The sequence below is a fragment of the Anarhichas minor genome, unplaced genomic scaffold (assembly GCF_050575085.1).
Source record: "Anarhichas minor isolate MPS153535 unplaced genomic scaffold, ASM5057508v1 ptg000055l, whole genome shotgun sequence".
Lineage (NCBI taxonomy): Eukaryota > Metazoa > Chordata > Actinopteri > Perciformes > Anarhichadidae > Anarhichas > Anarhichas minor.
The window spans coordinates 3,774,446-3,794,965 of NW_027466501.1; the positions used below are offsets into that span (position 1 = coordinate 3,774,446).

The 20,520-nt window shown below is 41.9% G+C and overlaps 1 protein-coding gene across 2 annotated transcripts in view; it reads right to left on the reverse strand.

Annotated features, from left to right (window-relative positions):
* The window catches only part of chst11 (carbohydrate (chondroitin 4) sulfotransferase 11), an 86,179-nt gene that overhangs the window by 11,360 nt on the left and 54,299 nt on the right, over positions 1–20,520 (reverse strand). For both annotated transcript variants that reach the window (XM_076076035.1, XM_076076034.1), the window contains exon 2: positions 11,091–11,176. In XM_076076035.1, coding sequence (XP_075932150.1) covers positions 11,091–11,176 — 86 coding nt within the window. The remainder of the gene's footprint in view (positions 1–11,090; positions 11,177–20,520) is intronic.

Consider the following 20,520-nt stretch of genomic DNA (forward strand, 5'->3'; position numbering starts at 1 on the left):
GGATTCCCCATTTGTAAATGAAGTATTATATATTTTACAAACCAATTATTAAGGAGTTGTAGATGATTAATAACATCATTTATAAAGTGTTAGTAAATGATTAATAACTTATTTAGATGTACATTATTCATGCATTAATATATATAATGGTTAGGGACTATGTTAATATATGCTTTATAAACGCATATTAATACTGCAATTCATGATTAATTCATGATTTATTAAGGTAGTTACTACTTATTAGTAAAGTGTTTTATGTGACCTCATCTAAATATAAGTAAATATAACTAAATATAAGTAAATATAAGTATATTGTCTGCATCTTGCAATAAATATTAATGTTTTTGATCACTTTGTGTTGTGTCTATTTGCCTGTTCTGTTAAAAAACTATGTGTTTTGAGACACTGCTGGCCTTTCAATGTCATTTATAAATGCTTTATAAGGTATAAATAGTCCTCACTTTAGATGAGGTCACATAAAACACTTTACTAACGAGTAGTAACTACCTTAATAAATCATGAATTAATCATGAATTGCAGTATTAATATGCATTTATAAAGCATATATTAACATAGTCCCTAACCATTATATATATTAATGCATGAATAATGTACATCTAAATAAGTTATTAATCATTTACTAACACTTTATAAATGATCTTATTAATCATCTACAACTCCTTAATAATTGGTTTGTAAAATATATAATACTTCATTTACAAATGGGGAATCCATCATTTATAAAGTCTGAAAACACAATAATGAAACACATAATAGACGGGCTTATTAATCAAGAATAAAACATTTACAACTGTTGTTATGAACTGCATACTAATGAATTATTAATGTAGGAACAATGCTTTATAAATGATGAATTAAGTGTTTACTCATACTTAACTAATGCTTCATAGTGTGTAGTTATTTTAAAGTGCTACCGAAATAACTCTCCATACCAGCAAGGGGTGCTAGTCTGTATTCGTTTTTCAAAAAGGGATACAGGAAGACCTCGGACTGCAGATATACAAGACGTTGTTATATATGAATAAAAGCAGCATTTGCCAACCATTTTCACACCAGTCTCTCTCAAAACTTTATTCCAGATGGCCGTGTTGAAAATATTTCTGTATTGAAATGATCTGATAAACAAAAAATATTTAAAAAATAAGGCGCAAAAACAGAAGATAAAAACATCATTATCAACTACATCATAGTTTATTTGAAATTGTAGAAAGAAGTCATTCTAAAAACATTGTCATTGAACATAATCTGTGATTTAGCAGAATCGTTCAAAATCAACATTCTTCTCTGCTGATCAACATCTTGCTCACAAACACTTACAGACCAAACTGGCACGGTAGTTTCGCACAATTTAGCTCGTTAACTACAAACGCTTTCACTTCATTTCAGTAGACTTTGCAGTCATTTCATCACCTTTAGTTTTCCTATTGTGGCAATGCAGCTGAAAAGCAGCAACTGTTTTTGAAAACTTTAAATTATCCTTTCGGGGACATCTAGTGATGATCTTTTTTTTTACCTACCTGGATCAGATTTCCCCACAAAGTAACCTCTGAATGGATTTGCTTTTCAGCAGCCAAATACCAACTCTCTGACTCTGGTGTGTCCTTGAATGTACCATCTGCCTGTAAAGGCTATTTGAAAGCCCTCCCCTCCCTCCTCACAGCTGCATAACAACAAGATGCACCGTCATGCAACTTCAATAAAAACTGAGGCAGAAATAGAGTCCAGCTGACGCCGGACTGTGTACACACACACACACACACACACACACACACACACACACCAGGGTAGATCTGTAGGATATGTGACACCTAGGTAAGCCTGACTCTCCCCCATCACAGGGTCACATTAAACCTGGAACCCGAGCTCAGCGTCATGCACACTTACACTACTTTTACTTTCATTGTCACCCATTACCTTCAACATATCACATTTGTACTTGTTCTGAGTGTGTGTCAGCATATCTGAAAGAGAAAAAGTGGGCGTATAATTATAGCACTGCCGACAAGATAATGACAAACTACTGACTTTCCATCAGAACCATCAAAGTTTTTCTCCCCTCTCATGAGCACTTTACCCTTTTCTCTTCCTGCATGTCTTGTTTTAACCCCTCAGGGAGCAAAAACCGCAGGAGATAATCAAGAGGAGGAGCAGAAGACAAATAAGCAAAATAAGGGTTCTGCTTATTACGCTGCGACTGATCTCTCTCTCTCTGTTTTCAAACCTGCATCTGGAAAGTCTGCAGATTGGTGCCCTCAAAAGGCAGCAAAGAAAATAATCTTGTAGAATCTTGAAGGCATCGTTACCCAGAAATCCCGTACTGTGAAGTCTGTAAATGTAAATGTAAATGTCGCTGTGTGCGTAGGCACAGTCTAGTTTTGATTTATAGTTGAATGTCATATTTTACCTGTCAACACCGCGTATCATATGAGGCTGTATGTCACATGACCTGAATCCGACAGGTCCCTTTATGTTTTGAGACCTGTAAGCGTCATGCTCGGGACGGGCTTGGGTTGGATTATTTCCTAAAATAAATCTCTCTCTTTCACTTTCTGACTTCACCAATCAGCTGCATTTTAAGTAGCTTTGTGATGCCCACCATTATTTTATCCAGTTAGAAATTAGTGTCAAATTGTCATAATTAGCATATGAATTCTTGAGGTCATGAATTATAATCACTTCATCTTAGAGTCCAAGTGGCCGTTTGTGCCAAATTTGAAGAGATCCCCTCAAGGTCGTCACTGGTAAATTACATTCAAGAGAATTGGCTTCCGACCACAGCTGTCGCTGATGCATAGAAACTTGCAAAAGGGGACGCTTCTTAAAATCCCTAATCACGAGGGGAAGGCCATTATGATGCCATTATGAAAACATGACGAGCTTGCTTTGAGTGTTGGTAGCATACAATGTGTGTATTGCTACTAAACCTATGATTTATCATCTATATGTAGAGCTTATATATGTTTTGTTTTCATGTGCTGGTCTTTTTCCGTAGTCAGATATTAGTTGTTGTGTGAAAGCCTTCCCAAAGCAAGCATCAAGCATAAGTCTTTGGAGAAGAAGAAAGAACATAACAAAGCCTCTGTCTCGGGTCGGGTTCACGTCTGAAATTTGGCAGAACCAAATCAGGTCGGGTATGAAATTGGCGGGTACGAGCCGGGTTCTGGTGTCGTTTGTTAAGCATGTGTAGTACACTAGGCGGTATCGTACTTTAATTACACAATAATTGTGTTTTCAGTCTTCATTCATTGTGTGATTATAGAGCGACTTAGAACCGGAGTTCTGTTCTGATGTGTTAATTATTGTTTCTTCAACAAGGCCAGTCCACATTAACTTTTGAACACTCAGTGTATTTCCTCAATAAATTACCTCTGATACCGGCGCACAAGGAACCCTTTAGCGTCCATGTGGGTAGGAGTTTGTGGTGGATGGACGGGTCAAAGAAACATCACATCCACCCAATAGACTGTTGTCTGTTCTTGTCCCGTGTGTAACCAAAAGTCAACGTTGACTCATCGATGTTGACCAGTTAACTCAACATACTCAACTTACGTAGCCTCCGTCACTAAAATACATGGTTTTAACACAAACCAGGATATTTTCCTAAACATAACCAAGTACCTTTGTTTGAATTCACAACTTTGACCAAAGTGCGCCATTGTTTAACTCGTAGGACTACCCAGGGCGTTAAAAAGTGACTCCTGACCAAGCGCCTGTATATGACGTAATGTGTTGCTTATTTTGTCACTATATGAAACAAGTAACGCCTGCGGTCTAACTCCAAACCTCAACATTAACATTCAGATACCTGGGATATGTCTTCCTTGCATATTGCATGTGATACATTATATGAATCACAGGTTGCGCTATCATTTTAAAATTACATTGTATACTTTACCTACTTTATTTTCAAGTTTAACTTTCATGTGAGTTGAACTGTATTTTGGAACAGGCCATCAATGTTTTATCTTCGTTTGTCTCTTTATGCTCCTTTACCGGAAGCATTTTCTCAGCTGTCGATGTCCAAAGAGAAGCGTGTTCGTTGTAAACTCTGGCGCAACACTTCCTGTCGAAAAGGAAAACACAGCAGCACAAATGTGGACATTAAATCTAGAGGGAAATCAAGTTAAACCAACAGCCTTCTCCAGAAAGGGACGGGGACAACATGCACCGAGGGCTCCAGCTGCGCACTGGATTTCTCCTGTGTGCATTGTGTTTTCCCCCACGATGGAATTATGTGATGATCTCAAGGAAACAAGGTGGTCGAGATCGTGACAAATTTTGATTGTAAGGGAACTAAACACCTTTTTTTGTCCTGTGTTCTCTGTGGCTTTCTGTGCTAAGCTGTCTCTTCTCTCTAAAAAGTTTATCTTCTTGGTAAACAAAACATCTCTAAATCCCTTTGTCTCTCTCCTTTCACTTCCTTTTCTTCAGCCATGCTCATCTGCAGCCTCCAGAGATAGACCGAGACAAAAAGAGTGCAGCCCTTTGTCTTCAAAACCCAGAGTGATTTATCCAGCTTCCAACACACACATTTTAAATCCGTATCCACAGCGTATAGCTGTGCTCTCTGATGGCTTTTACAGCAGAGCACTCAGACAGCTGCTATAGCTTCTTTGCTGTGGGTGAAAGGTGCGACATATTTTTTCCGATATTCTGGCCCAGGGTTCTGGTTCCAGGGAGGACGGGAAGGGAAGCGTACGCACGCACGCACGCACGCACGCACGCACCACGCACACTAAGGGATTGTGGGGTTAGCAGGATATCTGCAGATGATGAAACAATCCAGACAGGCATTATTTAGTGGCACACAGACACATGCAGACACTTTCCTCCCTTCGCTGGATACATTCATTTAGGAAACACTAAAATGACCACTCTCCACAACATGATTAATATTCACAGTTAATTTTGAACCATTTCTGATTAGACCTGTTGGTTGTCCAACCAGGACTGATTAATTCTTCATCTCTCTCAAATTGTAATTTGCCAAAAATTCAACCAAGTTATGTTTTTTTGGGAGGGACAAATCTTCACCAGTCTCTCGATTTACCAATATACCTTTCTGTCCACATGATCATGAATTCTGGGCCATAACTAGAGAGAATGAGACCGTGGATGCAAGTGGCCAAAATGTGTCAGCATCTGACCAGGTTGCCTCCTGAAAACCTCTCTGCGGAGGTATTCTACGTAAGTTTGAAAGGAAGGGTCCTGGGTAAGCACAAAAACACATGGGAGGGATTCCACCTTCCTTGGCGACCGCTTGGAATCCCTTAGAAAAAGTTGGAGGAGGTGGCTGAAGAGAAGGATGTGTAACTTACTTTGCTCAGCCTGCTGCCAAGGCAACCTGAACTCAGATATTCAGTGGAGACAATCAGGAGAGGACATTCTGATTGAGGATCTTTCTTGCTCAACAAGTCCTCAAACAAAAGCGACAAAACAAGTCATTTTCCGTTTCCAAAAAAGAACTGTTGCCCAGTTGTCATGGTCCTGTAAAGGTTCAACTTTGCTCTGGGCCCTTTAAAGAGAAAGATTACCCTAAAATTCTGTTAGAACCGTACCTCCAAGTAAGTAAAAAAAAAAAAATGCAAGAGAGGAGTTGTAGTTAACGTTGGTGATATACACTAGGAATTGAATGTTGTCACCTTGACGTTAGCCATTGGTATGTGGACTGCCGTTTTGAAGCCGCAAGTTTGGCATTTTGGCCATCGTCATCATGTTTTTGTGGAACTAAGTACAACCAAACGCTGAATAAGACCAAAATGTTACTTTCGTAAACTGAAATGACACTGTGAAAAGGTTAAAGTTATAAAAACACAGAAAGCTCGGACAACCCCGAAACCGTACAACTTCGTGGTAGAAACCTGTCAATTCGCAAGGTGGCCCCGCCCGATAGCATACCCTGCTTTATGGTCTATTTGACTAAATGAACATCATCCTGTATTGAAGAAGACTTGAAACTAGAGATTAAGACCATAAACTCATGTTTACAATGTTTACTGAGGGAATAAATCAAGAGAGAAGTAGAGTCATTTTCTCATAGACTTCTATACAATCGGACTAGTAAGAATGCATGTCCACATTGACTGACAAAACCGAGGTTATCGGTATGAGGTGTGGCTTTGTGGCTACGTAGTGTGTGATGACACAGGAAGTGAGAGAACATGGCTCATTGACCATAACTGCACAGTGTATGGATACATACAGTAGTTGCAGCCCTGCTGTTATAGCTGTGGAGTTTACATTTCTGATTAACCAGGTCTGTTTTTAGTCATTGTTTTCATTGGGTTGCCATGCCCAGTATGCTGAAACATCCCAATCTGTCTATCGAACAAGTTCTTTTCACAAATTAGTGTACACATTAATTCTACCTCATCCGATTCTGTCAAATTAAATTAGTTTCAATTAAAACCATGTACAGACGGAAACATACAGTCCATTACTGTGAGTAAATTGTCGTTCAGAGTGTAAAGAGAGAAAGGAGAAACAAAAAAAGTGTAACTAATCTTCCATAAATTAAATCTAAGCCTTTCTGAAACTTTCAACCCAAACACAAAAAAATCATAATCAAAGTCTTTTACTTTGGAAGATTTCTTTTTCGGCTCTATATCCTTGTGGGAGACAGATACATAACAGACGCACACAAACTATGAACACATACTTCCATTACAGTGGCACTCCATTAGTGCTAATGTTAGCTTTGAGTCATTCATCCCAGTATGCACATCCTCAGTCCTGATCTCTGAATCAGCATTTAACTGTAAGCCAGGGATTGGCTCGGTAATTGTGGTGTCTACATGCTCCTGGAAGAAGAAAAAAAACTTTCCATGAGGAGGAAAGATAATTACTGTGTAAGGAAACGAGTTTCCTTCCCGGCCTTTAGATGGTATCTGACCATGTGTGTGGCCACATCAAATCCTTCCCTCTGGAGGTTTTATTGCATTTAGCAAATCAACTCACTCTGATTTGAATTCTGATTAAACAAAACCAGTGTGGGCCCCAAGGAAGCAGAGTTCAGTTCAGTACTGTGATGTAGTGCAAACACTCTGTAGAGTAAAAATAGCAAAGAAGAGGATCTCTGTGCTCCCTGCCTACTGTATACCTCGCCAAAAGGGAAGTTAAGCCTTGGATTGAAAACCTTTTGCCCAGATATATTTAATGAGAGCTAGTATTTGTATGGAAATCACAGAACAGTTATTAATTGAATGTAAAACACAAAAAAACATGGAGAGACGAAGATGGATGACGCAGCTTTGAAAAAGTGATTTAAAGGTAGTATTGATTATGTATATAAGCAAAAACAGGACCCAATACAGTTGTCTTTTTTGCTATCATACATAACAATAAGTTCCTATTATATTCTAATCATGTGTTTTTGCATGGAGTAGGTGCATCGCAGTTTATCTTAAAATTGTCAATTGTATGTGTTTATAGATGGAAAATTGTAATCTATATCTATATCTAATCTATATTTGACAACAAATATAGATTAGAACAAGGCCCTGGGTATGAACACAAGAGTTTGGAAAGTGGCACACAGTCACAGCACCTGCCTCATGTTTGACAAACAAAATAATATAAAACCACATATTATTGTTTTAATATTTTGGGTATCTACTTTATTTTTTTCATTGCTTTTCAAGTGTGTTGACCAACGGTAATTTTTCAAAAGTATTCCGCACGTTCCCTCAACTCGCTTTACCCCAACCTTAAACCCTATAACCTAAAGTCAACCAGTGAAGAAAATGAAAATGCCTTTGCCAAAATATGCCAAAAATGTCCCCACTGTGATGGTCTACAATTCAAATTGCTTCTCACAGAGCCAGAACACACACTCGCTCTAACACACACACACACACACACACACACACACACACACACACACACACACACACACACACACACACACACACACACACCTTTTTCTTGACCACTGACCCCAAGCACCCTGTTAAAGTTTACTCTAGCTGCAGTAAGAACCCCCTGTGCACACAGAAATATATCAATGGGACTTTACATGGGTGAGAACGTGTGGAAAAATCCTTCATGGAAAATGAACCTTCGGCGAGTCCACGTGCACCGGGTCTAATCCTGACTGTCCAGAAAACCACTTAAAGCCTTCCCTCCAACCGTATACCTTTATAAGGTGCATGCCATGGTGATAAATGGACAACAGAGGAAAAAACAAACAGACAGTGAATGCGAGAAAAGGAAAAAAAAAGTGAGCTTGAGACAGCACAGGACAGAGGAGACAGAGCACAGGGAGTAAAAGGACAGTTGGAGGTGTGAGGGATGAGACAGACCAGGGTTAGTTGCAGGCAGGCGGACAGTAAGTGATAGATAGTGAGGAGGACAGTGATGAGAGAACAGAAGAGGAGCAGAAGCTATCCAATCCATCACTGTGATAGGATCACCTCCAGCAATGTCCTCCTGTCTCACTCTTCTAGTCAGCTGGTGCACCGCTACTGAAGAAAGTATTGTTCTTCAGCCTCTGCAATAAATAAATAAATATATATATATATACATATATATATATATATATATATGGCTAGTTTCTCCAGAGCTCCTGCCTTAAGTAGTCTCCCAGTGAGGCCCGCTGTTGGGCTAACTTTCTATGAACACTGTAAGGTTCGCATTAAAGCATGGTGGAATTAGCAAGGTAGCTAACTAACTAGCCAGCCAGCCGGTAAATTAGTAAAATGTAACAACCTAATGTTTCATCCCCACACCCGTCACAGCGTAGAAAAGCATGTTGCTAACGCCAGATAGGGGACTACTTTGTTCAGATCATTTTCTGTAACCCGTGTTGCATGAAAGCAAGCATCTAGAGCAAGCCGTCCGCTGGTTAGCTTGCTAAATCGACCATGCTTTGATATAAACCCCACATGTTTGCCATCTCTTCATCCCTGTAACAGTTTAGCCTATTAGCAACATTTTCTCTCCATCGCTGATATTGTAGCATGCTATACTAGAATTCACAATATTGAATTGCAATAGAGATTCTGGTACCCAACAACAGATGTGAAACTTTAGGCCACTACTCTGAGATGATTAGTGTTTGCAACCAGTCTGTCTTTTGCTTTGCTTCTAGCAAACATTGTGATGTAATCAAGACGGCTGTTCATCCTGGCCAACACTTTTTACAACATTATGCTGTTGAATTAATTTCCTACCTCCAACCATTGGTTTCAGATCACTTGCTTGAGATCTGTAATCCATCACAGCAAACAGAGTCACTTTGCTGTTTTTCAGAATTACATTATCATTGCAAGCAGGCTTTGAGAACTCATGATGCATGCAAGGCCGCTCTGAGGCCTATGCCAAAGAGCTTTTAAAAGGAAACTCATTACAACTTGAGTTTTATTGCCAAAGCTCGAAAGCTTGAAAGCTTGTAGTTTGAGCTTTTTGTAGTTCTGTTGGTTGTAGTGGCATTGTACACACCTAAGTAAGTCGGAACAATTACAACCCAAATTGTCTATTGAAAACAGCTTCCTGTTTCCTTGGAACACGGAAGTTTATTTTAAAGAGACAGTGCATGCATGTAACGAGCAGAAAATGACACCAGATGGGTACGTAGAGCGCTATAGTTTGAAGCGTTGGGCCACTGATGAGTTAAGAGTGAGAACTTGTTGGTTTTTGCATGCAAATCTTTGATTGTTTGTTATTGTTCTGGGAAAACATATGTATTGTTATGCAGCTGACAATACTGTGCCTCCACCTCCCTGTACTGAGAATCAATGAGCTAAAACCACCCACAGACTGCACAGATTGCCTCTGGGCTAATTTTCAGATGCCATCAAAAAACAAACTTGAAAGAAATCTGCAATCACGACAAAATTCAACACAAAGGGGCTTTTGTGTTATCAATGACTCAGTTAGCATTATCCTTTTTACAACATTTGCTTTTTGTCCTCCAAATTAGATTTCTTTTTTCATACAGCTTATGAATGCAATACTTTTTTGGCAGCCACATCTAAATAGAGTTGGCTGCCAGCAAAGCCTTTTTGTCAAAATATGGCTGCCCGGAAGGTAGGAAATCATCCTAAAAGTATCAGGCGCTTTGAAAAGCCGTCAGCAGTAATAAACGCAAAATACATAAGTTTTGTAGGTAATGGGCAGAATTGTGTGAAGCCATCAATACACTTTTTAAGATCTTTTTAATAATTACGATAAATCAATACTGTGGATGGGACACTTTTTTTCTTCTTTTTTTTCTTTTAATCTTGCCTTGTTCAGCTTTGATAGTAACCATTAACAGAGGGTGTTCTTGCTCGACCTTTGTCCCTATCTCCATTTCATTCTGAAATCTTCCATTTCTCTCCCATTGTACAATAAACTGCCCAATAAAGCAGATAAGTCATTAAAGCTGCAACCCATAATATGCATTAATTTCCTGCCGGCAATCATGTAGCAGGTGTCATGCTCTCAGATGGCTACTCAGATGGGATTGTGGAATGCTAAATGATGTGAGGCGTCAGTGGCTGGAACAAACACTGACAGTGCAATAATAACCCCGCTATTCGCAGAGACAAGTGAGGAATACCACCTGCTGATGCCTAATACTTTAGTTGAATTGCCTTGTTTCTTCCTCTCTGTCCTTGAGAGAAATAAGTTGTTAGACTTCAGCAAAACCTCGGTCCCTTGTTTGTCCCTTGTTTGCCCCTTGTTTGCCCCTTGTTTGTCCCTTGTTTGTCCCTTGTTTGTCCCTTGTTTGTCCCTTGTTTGTCCGTTTTCATTCGCGAAAGCCTGAAGACGGCTTTATCGCCTCGGGCCAGTAGCGCTTCCTGACTACCGTACGAAAGATGGACAGCCATTATGCTAATGCTGTCCCCTGGAGTTTTCATGGGCAGGTCAACGTTGCTATAAAAAACTAGGTAGGAGGCTTGCACACAGGCAGGCATAGATGAAAAATGCTTAACTGAAGTCAGCTGGGGAAGCGCCTCAAACGGCCTTTTTGGGTCAGACGTCTGACAGCTGGAGGCGAGTACAAATAGGAAGAAATGAGGGTCAAGAGAGATAGACATAGAGATACATATAGAGAGAGCAGTTGAACGACCATGTCAGCCTCCTACCTGCATGGGGTTGTAGAGCTCCTGCAGGGCGTTGCGGGACCCTTTCCTACAGCAGCCATCCACCACAAAGGGGTTCCTCCGCATGACTGCAAAACAGAGAGGAAACATAACTATTAACTGAGGATCAATCACACCAACCGGCCCAGTCAAACGGAAGGAAGGAACGAGACAAACTTGTTGAGAGGAATCAGTTAAGACCTTTGTTGCTCAAGAACATTGACTCTCATCCTCAAGAATACTGACACTCTAAATATGTAGTATTCTTCTACTGGAATACAGGCGTTAAAGTTAACGCTATCCAACTTTTGCTATCCACAAGTGGTAACTACTGTAGAAGGGCACTCAGGGATTGCAGACCTCCACCAAGGCCATGCCCTATCTCACAATGTTAATGAAAGTGAAAAAATGATTCGGATCCTCTCCCAAATGTAATGGTTTCTTCCGTAGACCATCCTTCTACCACATTCCATGAAAATCGGGCAAGTAGTTGTTTTGCAAACCTTCTGACAAACGGACAAACAAATCGAACCGAAAACATAACCTCCATGATGGAGGCAGTTAAAGGATCTTTGACCCGTTGAATCCCCCTTCATTTTCCACGATTCTCTTTTATCAATTGCTTTAAAGACACCATGATTAGACAACATATTTGAAAGCCGGGTGAATGGGACACAGCATGGATGCATTAATAGAACTGGGTACGTTGTCGCATAGCTGCCTTGCTGTCAGTTTATCCCAATGTCCAACTGCGGAACAGCAACCCGAAGAAATGTGGCCCGAAAAACTTTAATTTAAAATCTTTGACTGCCAGCAAGGTCAGTTCTTTCTCTTTACATCATTTATTTTAAAACCATGAAAGTTACATTCCCACCACCTAGAAAAGCTATTTTGTAGTGAAAAGCTACAAATTTTCTTACAAAAAGCTATTTTGTAGTAAAGTCAGTGTGAAGTCAGTTTGGAAAGGGAAGATTGTTTTATTGTTTTATTTTATTTTTTAAACAGTCTCGCTTTTGCTTTTGTACATATTATGGTGATATATAAATAGCACAGGTGGCTTTTGCCCCCTTCTCCTGAATAAAATTCACCAACTCTGTTTGATTGTATTGATTTGTATTTCTTTAATGGTGGAGAAAACACGCCTATGATCAGAAGGCTTGCTCTTTCTCTGGGTGGTATTCTTGTGATTGATGCAAGAGTGAAACCTAACTACTCTTTGTTTTATCCGTGGACCCTGGACCCATCCTCAAGGACGCCACTTTGGAAACCATCACTTTAAACAAGCTACTGCAGCGAGGAGGCGGGAGAAAGCTACAGGGATAAATGATGAGATCCGTGACTATATGCCAAGGGCGAAGCCACAGTTCAGCGTTTGTTTGGCTGGATCTCAGCTCTTTACACAACTCGATACAGAGTGGTAGCTGCTGGCAGCAGCTCAGTGGGATCAGCCAGTGCAACACTCCGCCCCCGCCAACACACTCTCTCCAATTACTCTGGATGGAAAAAGTGCTGAAGGACGGCACAGGATCGACAAGGGAAGAAGTGGGACCGCTAACGAGAAAGCCAAGGATTTAATGGCAGTTTATTCCACACGTCATCTGCCTCATGTTAATGGATGAACATGTGTTACTGCCATCAGGAGAGCTCATGATGAGAACAACGCATGTTTACACTGGATACATTTCTATACAGTGCATCAGTAGACCTTACCAGTTAACTTTACAAGTAATTAATCATACGACGTGAAGATCGACGTGAATATGCTTTGATTATTGTTGATACACTGTTTTTACCTTTTTCAATTAGTAACCTTACACCCGATGTGAGGGTCCTGGGACAGAGGATGTCGTACATGTAGAGATTGTAAAGGCCTCTGAGGCAAATTTGGGATTCGTGATTTTGGGCTATACTAAAATAAATTGAACAATTCGCAATTGACAGCAATTTGATAACTGATTGTCATTTGTCAAGAAAAAGAGTTCCAGCATCTCAAATGTGAGCATTTGCTACTTTTTATATCACTGTAAGTTGAGTATCTGGGTTCTGAAATTTTTTTAAGTAATTAAAAAAATGTTACTTTTGTCTATTTACTTTTTTTAAGCCTAATTCCAGTTTCAGTATTCAGTCATTTTCCCCCAAGAACTAGCATTTCACCATGAGAAAATGTATCCCTGGCATCGTTTAGCATTTAGACCTTCATGAAAACAGTAATGGGTTAGGGTTAGGGTTAGGGTCCTGTTCGTGATTTTCATGGACAGGATATCTAGGCGCAGCCTGGGGGCGGAGAACGTCAGTTTCGGGGGTCTCGGGATCGCCTCTCTGCTATTTGCAGATGATGTGGTCCTGTTAGCCTCCTCGGATCGTGACCTCCAGCATTCACTGGGACGGTTTGCAGCCGAGTGTGAAGCGGCGGGGTTGAGAGTTAGCACCTCCAAATCTGAGGCCATGGTGCTCTGCCGGAAACCGGTGGATTGCTCCCTCCAGGTGGGGATGGAGTGCCTACCTCAAGCGAAGGAGTTCAAGTATCTCGGGGTCTTGTTCACGAGTGAGGGTAAGATGGAGCGGGAGATCGACAGACGGATCGGTGCAGCTGCAGCAGTAAAGCAGGCGCTGCACCGGACCGTCTTGGTGAAGAGGGAGCTGAGCCGGAAGGCAAAGCTCTCAATTTACCACTCAGTCTACGTTCCTACCCTCACCTATGGTCACGAACTCTGGGTCGTGACCGAAAGGACAAGGTCGCGGCTACAAGCGGCCGAAATGAGTTTCCTCCGTAGGGTGGCCGGGCTCAGCCTTAGAGATAGGGTAAGGAGCTCGGTCATCAGGAGGGAGCTTGGAGTCGAGCCGCTACTCCTTCGCGTCGAAAGGAGTCAGCTGAGGTGGTTCGGGCATCTAATTAGGATGCCTCCTGGACGCCTCCCACTGGAGGTTTTCCAGGCATGTCCAACTGGGAAGAGACCCCGGGGAAGACCCAGAACACGCTGGAGAGATTACATCTCCCAGCTGGCCTGGGAACGCCTCGGGATCCCCCAGAATGAGCTGGAACATGTTGCCGGTGAGAGGGAGGTCTGGGTCGGCCTGCTTGCCCTGCTGCCACCGCGACCCGACCCCGGATAAGCGGTGGAAAATGGATGGATGGATGGAAAACAGTAATGCCCTTTTTTACGGACCGGTAATTTTGTAATAATTAGCTAGGACTATATAATTCTACTAATTATTAAGAGCCGGAGACCTGATGTCAACGCAATCTCTTGTTGAGCCTAAAACTAAAATCCTAGTAACAGCCCTGGTTGCAGCACTACTTTTAAATCACAAAACATTTACTTACATTAGTCACATTCAAATAATATAATTATAATGAAATGTAAAAAAGAATTATGCACACCGTACGGTTTTCTACATATTTCCAAATGTATAGAAAAAAAGTATGAGTAATGGTCAGTGCTTATGTTTGTGAGTGACAAATAATGTAGTGGGATATGGGGTGTGGATGGATTACTGAAGGTGTCTACCGGGTACAGGCTCAGGGGCCGGAGGGGTCAGGGGGTCCCTGTGGTTCACCTGCAAAATGACCACAAAGAGACGCAAAACGACCATTGATGCAAAATAACCACTAAGAGAAGCATACTGTATAAACAACCAAGAGATGCAAGACAAAGAGACACAAAACGACCATTACAAGATGCAAAACGACCACAAAGACACATAAAATGACTACAAAGAGACTCAAAACTACCATATGGAGACCCAAAATGACCACGAAGAGAAGTGAAATCACCAAATTGACCACAGAGCAATGCAAAAGAGATGTAAAAACGACTACAAAAGAGACACAAAACGACTACAAAGTGACACCAAACAAGCACAAAGAGATGCAAAACGACTACAAAGAGGCGCAAAAGTCTTTGTTTAGCCTCCACTCTGAGGCCATATCCACATTACTCCGTTTCCATTTGAAAACCCATATGTTTTGCTACGCTTACACTGAGCGTCCACACTACGCCGGAGGTTTAGAGCACTGTAAACGGATAAGTTTGAAAACGTGGACGTCCGAAACCGGATACGATTAGAAACTATGACGCCCACACCCACGTTCGCTACTTGATTGGTTCTTAGCAGTCATGACGTGTCCTTCCCTGATTCGTCACTCCCCTATCACCTGACCCTTACCCGGAAGATCACAAACGACAACATTGAATACCGATCGACTACCAGCTTAATTTAACATGGACAACTGATTACAGGCGATGCTGACCTTGTTGTCTTTAATAGCAGCTGTTGTTCAGTAAAAGTCTGCATTATTACAGAGGAAGCAGCTGTTAATGGAGCGATCAGCGACCAGCGGCGTTATCAGTCCTACGGAGCGGACGTCTGAAGTCGCGGTTAGCAATAAATGCTATTCAGTAGGACAGATAGTTAAGCCACCAGCAAAGCTACGAGTGAGAACAGACAACAACGCCGAGGAAACGAGTGAGAGACGTGTGTTGACCATATTTATGGACCCATGATCTAGCAAACCTTAACGTGTAAGTGTTGATTTTAAAGTAAATTTGATATGTGAGAGAGAGAGAGAGAACAAGACCTGCAGCGCTGTAACTAAGTCTGAAAAATAAAACTTCTAAAACTTTCCACGAACTGTGTCTGTTTGAGTTCATAGAGGAAGATTTTAGAGAAGATCGTATCAAACACGACCTTTCATTATTAAAGACTACTTTATTACTCTGTCGTATTTTTTTAAACTAAGAAATCAATCTACTTCCTGTTTACATCGACACCCACGCGCATGCCCAGTGTACGTGAAGAGTCACGTGATATTCATTTTCAGGCGTGTTAGTATGGAGATCATCTCGAAAACGGTGCTGAAACGCCGCGTGGACGGAGATCGTTTTTGTTTGAAAACGGAGTAGTGTGGATGTAGCCCGAGTAGCTTGCTCCTCTGTGGGAGAGCGGTGTTTTTTTTTTTACATGTCTGTGCCCAGGGGCCTGTCGTCTCAAAAACCCGCCAGTGGCCAATTACACACATTTGCACTATCGGACATATTGCTGTCCATGTTTGCCTATATTTACAGTGTGCAGTGGGAGCAGTACAGCATTGAAGTTTGCACATCCGCTGTGCAAAGCTGATAATTTCACAATCCACATTTCCTCATTTACACACCTGCTCATCGCACTGAACTGTAAATTTACAAATCTGTTGACTACAAACATGCAAATCTGTCTCTGCCTTCCAGCCAGTACACACTTGGTGTCCACATAATGAGGATGTTGTTTGTGAATGTCAGTATTTTCATCTTCTATATCCTATTTCAATTTTTTTGCTGCAGCAGTGGCCAAATTTCCCTTCAAAAATCAAAACGGGTTCGTCTGCTCTTACTCCCATCTCACGTCGGAGGTACATCAAAGCAAGGAAGGCGCTACGCATTCCTCAGAGGGCTGTTGGGTTTTAAAAAGAAAAACCCTGGTTAAAAAGGATGGAGTGTGCTGAGGCTGGCGCTGGCCACAGATATACCAAGTATCCCTGTATGTGAACTGTAATCCCTCTATTGGCCCAAACTACATCCATTGACGGAGCCCTGGGGAGTGAGCTGAGCGCTTGTTAGTGTAACGAGCCCCAACAGACAGCCATGACCTTCAAACACCGAGGGGAGGATAAAGAGAGGCGAGGGATGCCTTTATACACACACACACACACACGCCTGTACATGCACAATTAATCATGCGCGCACACACACACACACACACACACACATGCAGCGTGATTGATAACCTTGTGGCTTAAGCTGGTATTTAATAATACGCTGCATTAACACTGCGTCCTACTATGGATGATGTAAACAGGCAATTACTGCTTTTCTCTGAAGATTGAAGGTCTGAGTGCAATCATGGAATATTTGCTATTTTTAAGTTGCTCGCACTGAAAAGCACAAACATTTTGCACACACTACCACTCCCTGCAGGCTGATTCAGCAGAACAGCGGTGATTGCTGATTGCTGTGGACACAGGCTGGAGGTGGAGCTCAAGGTAATGAGGATTCCGTCCTGTGTGTGTGTGTGTGTGGCACTGATGGGTCGCAGAGCTGTGGCGATATTTATCCGCTAGCACCAGTGAGCCTGCTGCTAATGACAATGGATGCCGAAATAAATCAGGTTGAAAGCTCGTCCGTGCTGAGTGTGAACACCATTCAATACTTCCAGGCATCCGTCCTTCACCATAAGCGATGCTCAAGTTAGATTCAGTGCAGTGAGAAAAGATGCTACGCTATAGACCAAAGCTGGAGGTAAATGAGCAGCCATTATTGGGTGGCCACACATTTGTAAAATGTGCGCATAAACACTGTAATGCACGTAAATTATTTTTACTGTTATTCATCCATCCATTTTCCTCCGCTTATCCGGGGTCGGGTCGCGGTGGCAGCAGGCCAAGCAGGCCGACCCAGACCTCCCTCTCACCGGCAACATGTTCCAGCTATTTTTACTTTTAAAAAGCTTTTCCCACAAATGATGTCTTGTAGATCACATTTTTACGCCATTATTCGAGATTTTGACAGGAAAAGAAGGGACAGAGAGAGAGAGAGAGAGAGAGAGAGAGAGAGAGAGAGAGAGAGAGAGAGAGAGAGAGAGAGAGAGAGAGAGAGAGAGAGACGGGAAACAAGGTACAGCAAAGGTCCCTTAACAGACTTCAACTGGGGACGTTTTTTTCTGCTGCCCTTCTAACTTTCGACAAAGTTACATCCGATCAATTTCAGCAAACATTGCAGTATGATTTAATGCAAAAAAATGAAGGTATCAAAAACACATTACTACATTGCAGTTAAATATTTAACATTTGTTCCAACACGAAAAAAAAGCAGTAAATAACACTTTGATAAACACGTCAGGAGGGTTTGTCCCCCTCACAGGCAATTCAGTATAATATAAAACACACACACACTTATCAAATATAATATATTATAATAGAACATGTTTATTTATTGAGATGCCCCTATGGACCTTGTTATAGGAGGTAAAGATCAGGAGAAGTACATGAAGTGTAATTAGGAATTATGGTGTTAAATTAAGCTATGATGAGTTTTCACTGTTAATTTACCATCTCTATTAAATGTTGATGTCTCCATGACCAAGTTAAGCAGATGAGACTGAGGACAACTATGTAGAAGAAAAGATGTTCACTTTGCCTAATATGTAGCTTGACAGAGTTCTCCATGTGTGCCCTGGTGTTCTCATGTTTCCTTACCTCCTCATCCCTCACTCCCTACCCTGGTGTTCTTATGTTTCCTTACCTCCTCATCCCTCATTCCCTACCCTGGTGTTCTCATGTTTCCTTACCTCCTCATCCCTCACTCCCTACCCTGGTGTTCTCATGTTTCCTTACCTCCTCATCCCTCACTCCCTACCCTGGTGTTCTCATGTTTCCTTACTTCCTCATCCCTCACTCCCTACCCTGGTGTTCTCATGTTTCCTTACTTCCTCATCCCTCACTCCTGTAACTGTCCGTGCTGAATCTGTCCCCGTTGTTTTAAAAAGCTAAATAAGTTATTAGCATGACGTCATGCAGCTAGCCAAACCTGTCTGGTGTACAGCTAGTACAGAAGCTTCGCATGTACTGCTTCCCTTTCCTGCTAGTCTGCTGTCTGATTGTGAGGTCAGGCTGATCTGGGATCAGCTCTTTGGCCTGCAGAATCTCCGCCAAAGTTCTCCTCTCAAACGGGTCTTGGAGGAGTAGTGCTCGTGCTCGCCTGTAGAGACTAGTCCCGACGAGAACGCGCAGCTCGGGGCGATACAAATTTAGCCCCATGCTGAATGTATTTGAGGACGCTGATTGGCTAAATTGTATGTCATACATTCATATCTTTAATCAGCAATTGGCTAAACTGCTTCATAGACCCGCCTCCTGTGGGCAATTCTTCAATGGCTGCAGCTCTGCTGAGACATGCAGACAGGTGGAGAAGACGTGCAGGAAAAGCATATATTTTGTGCAGATATCATATTTTACACATGTTAGTGGGTGCATTCCATAATTCAAAAACTAGTGCCCTCTATTGGCCAGCCGGCACTGCTAACCCTTTTGAAAAAGTGACAGAGATCATGTAAATTCCATGTCTGGCTGTGCTGTTAAACACTGGAAATTATGCATTTTCTCTGATGTGAAGTAAAGGAGTGCAGCCAACAATACAACAATACAATATTTCATTGAGTTGTCACATGCACCAATGGCAGCATGAGATAAATTTGAACAAAGTGTAGAATATAACTGCATATGAAGCTTGCACTGAAAATGACATGATTGAAAATGATTGTGTTGTAAAATAAATGCCAACTTAATTGGATTTACATTTGTTTGCTGAAGCCTTTCTGAGCTGACATGTTCGCTGCAGGCACTTCACAGTAAATGCCCTCAAGCAGGCGCCTGCTCGCTACATGCCCTGCTAATTCCAAGTCACTGAAAAGCTTTTATTGTGAAGCAGCGCTGCATGGAGGCATACAATGTAGCCTTTAATTCTAACTCATTGCTCAATAAGATTTTGTTGTTTGCTTTGTTTTGTCAAAGGATCGGTTTACAACATTGAACTTTACAGCTGCAGAGCTCCAGACTCGGGCGCCCCCAGCGCTGCGACTCATCTCCATTGCCGCTCTGCACTGCTCTCGTACGGCGGTTACAGTTGATGACGCCATCCTGACTGAGTGGCTCATTCAAACTGGCACAGAGCCTGGAGCTCTGCAGCGAGACTCTTCTCTGAATGTTTGGCTTCCAGTCCTCGTCCTTCTGGGTGTTTTTTCAGTCAATTTCAAAGTGAAACAAATTTTCTGTGTAGGTTTATGGCTTATTTGACCACCCTTGGAGAAAACAGAAAAGCTCATCTTTCTTAATCCCTTTGTCCTCACACACACACCCACAGACAAGTAATGTAAATCCGTCCACACAGTCCATCACTGTGCTCTGGTCTGCTCTGATGCCTCCAGGTACACACACACACACACACACACACACACACACACACACACACACACACACACACACACACACACACACACACACACACACACACACACACACACACACACACACACACACACACACACACACACACACACACACACACACACACACACACACACAAAAACCAGCTTACAGAGCTCGGTGTGTTACCAGTGTACGCCCACCCAGTCAACTGGAACATAAGGTCGCCCATAGTCCCCACAAACACCTGGCTTATTGGTTGGTGGGAACTGAGCCGTAGCCATGGAAACAGCTACCGGCTCACAATTCTCTCACCTGCACCGGCTGGCCGGATTCCTCAGGTCTGGAATCAGGTAAGGTCATGGGAAAGCAGAGCCTTTTCATTTCCTCGGCGCTGACAGGTATTGACTGTGGGCTACTGCAAAGTACAAACACACTCATGATGAAGTGCTAATAGGCTGAAGTATTAATAAATAT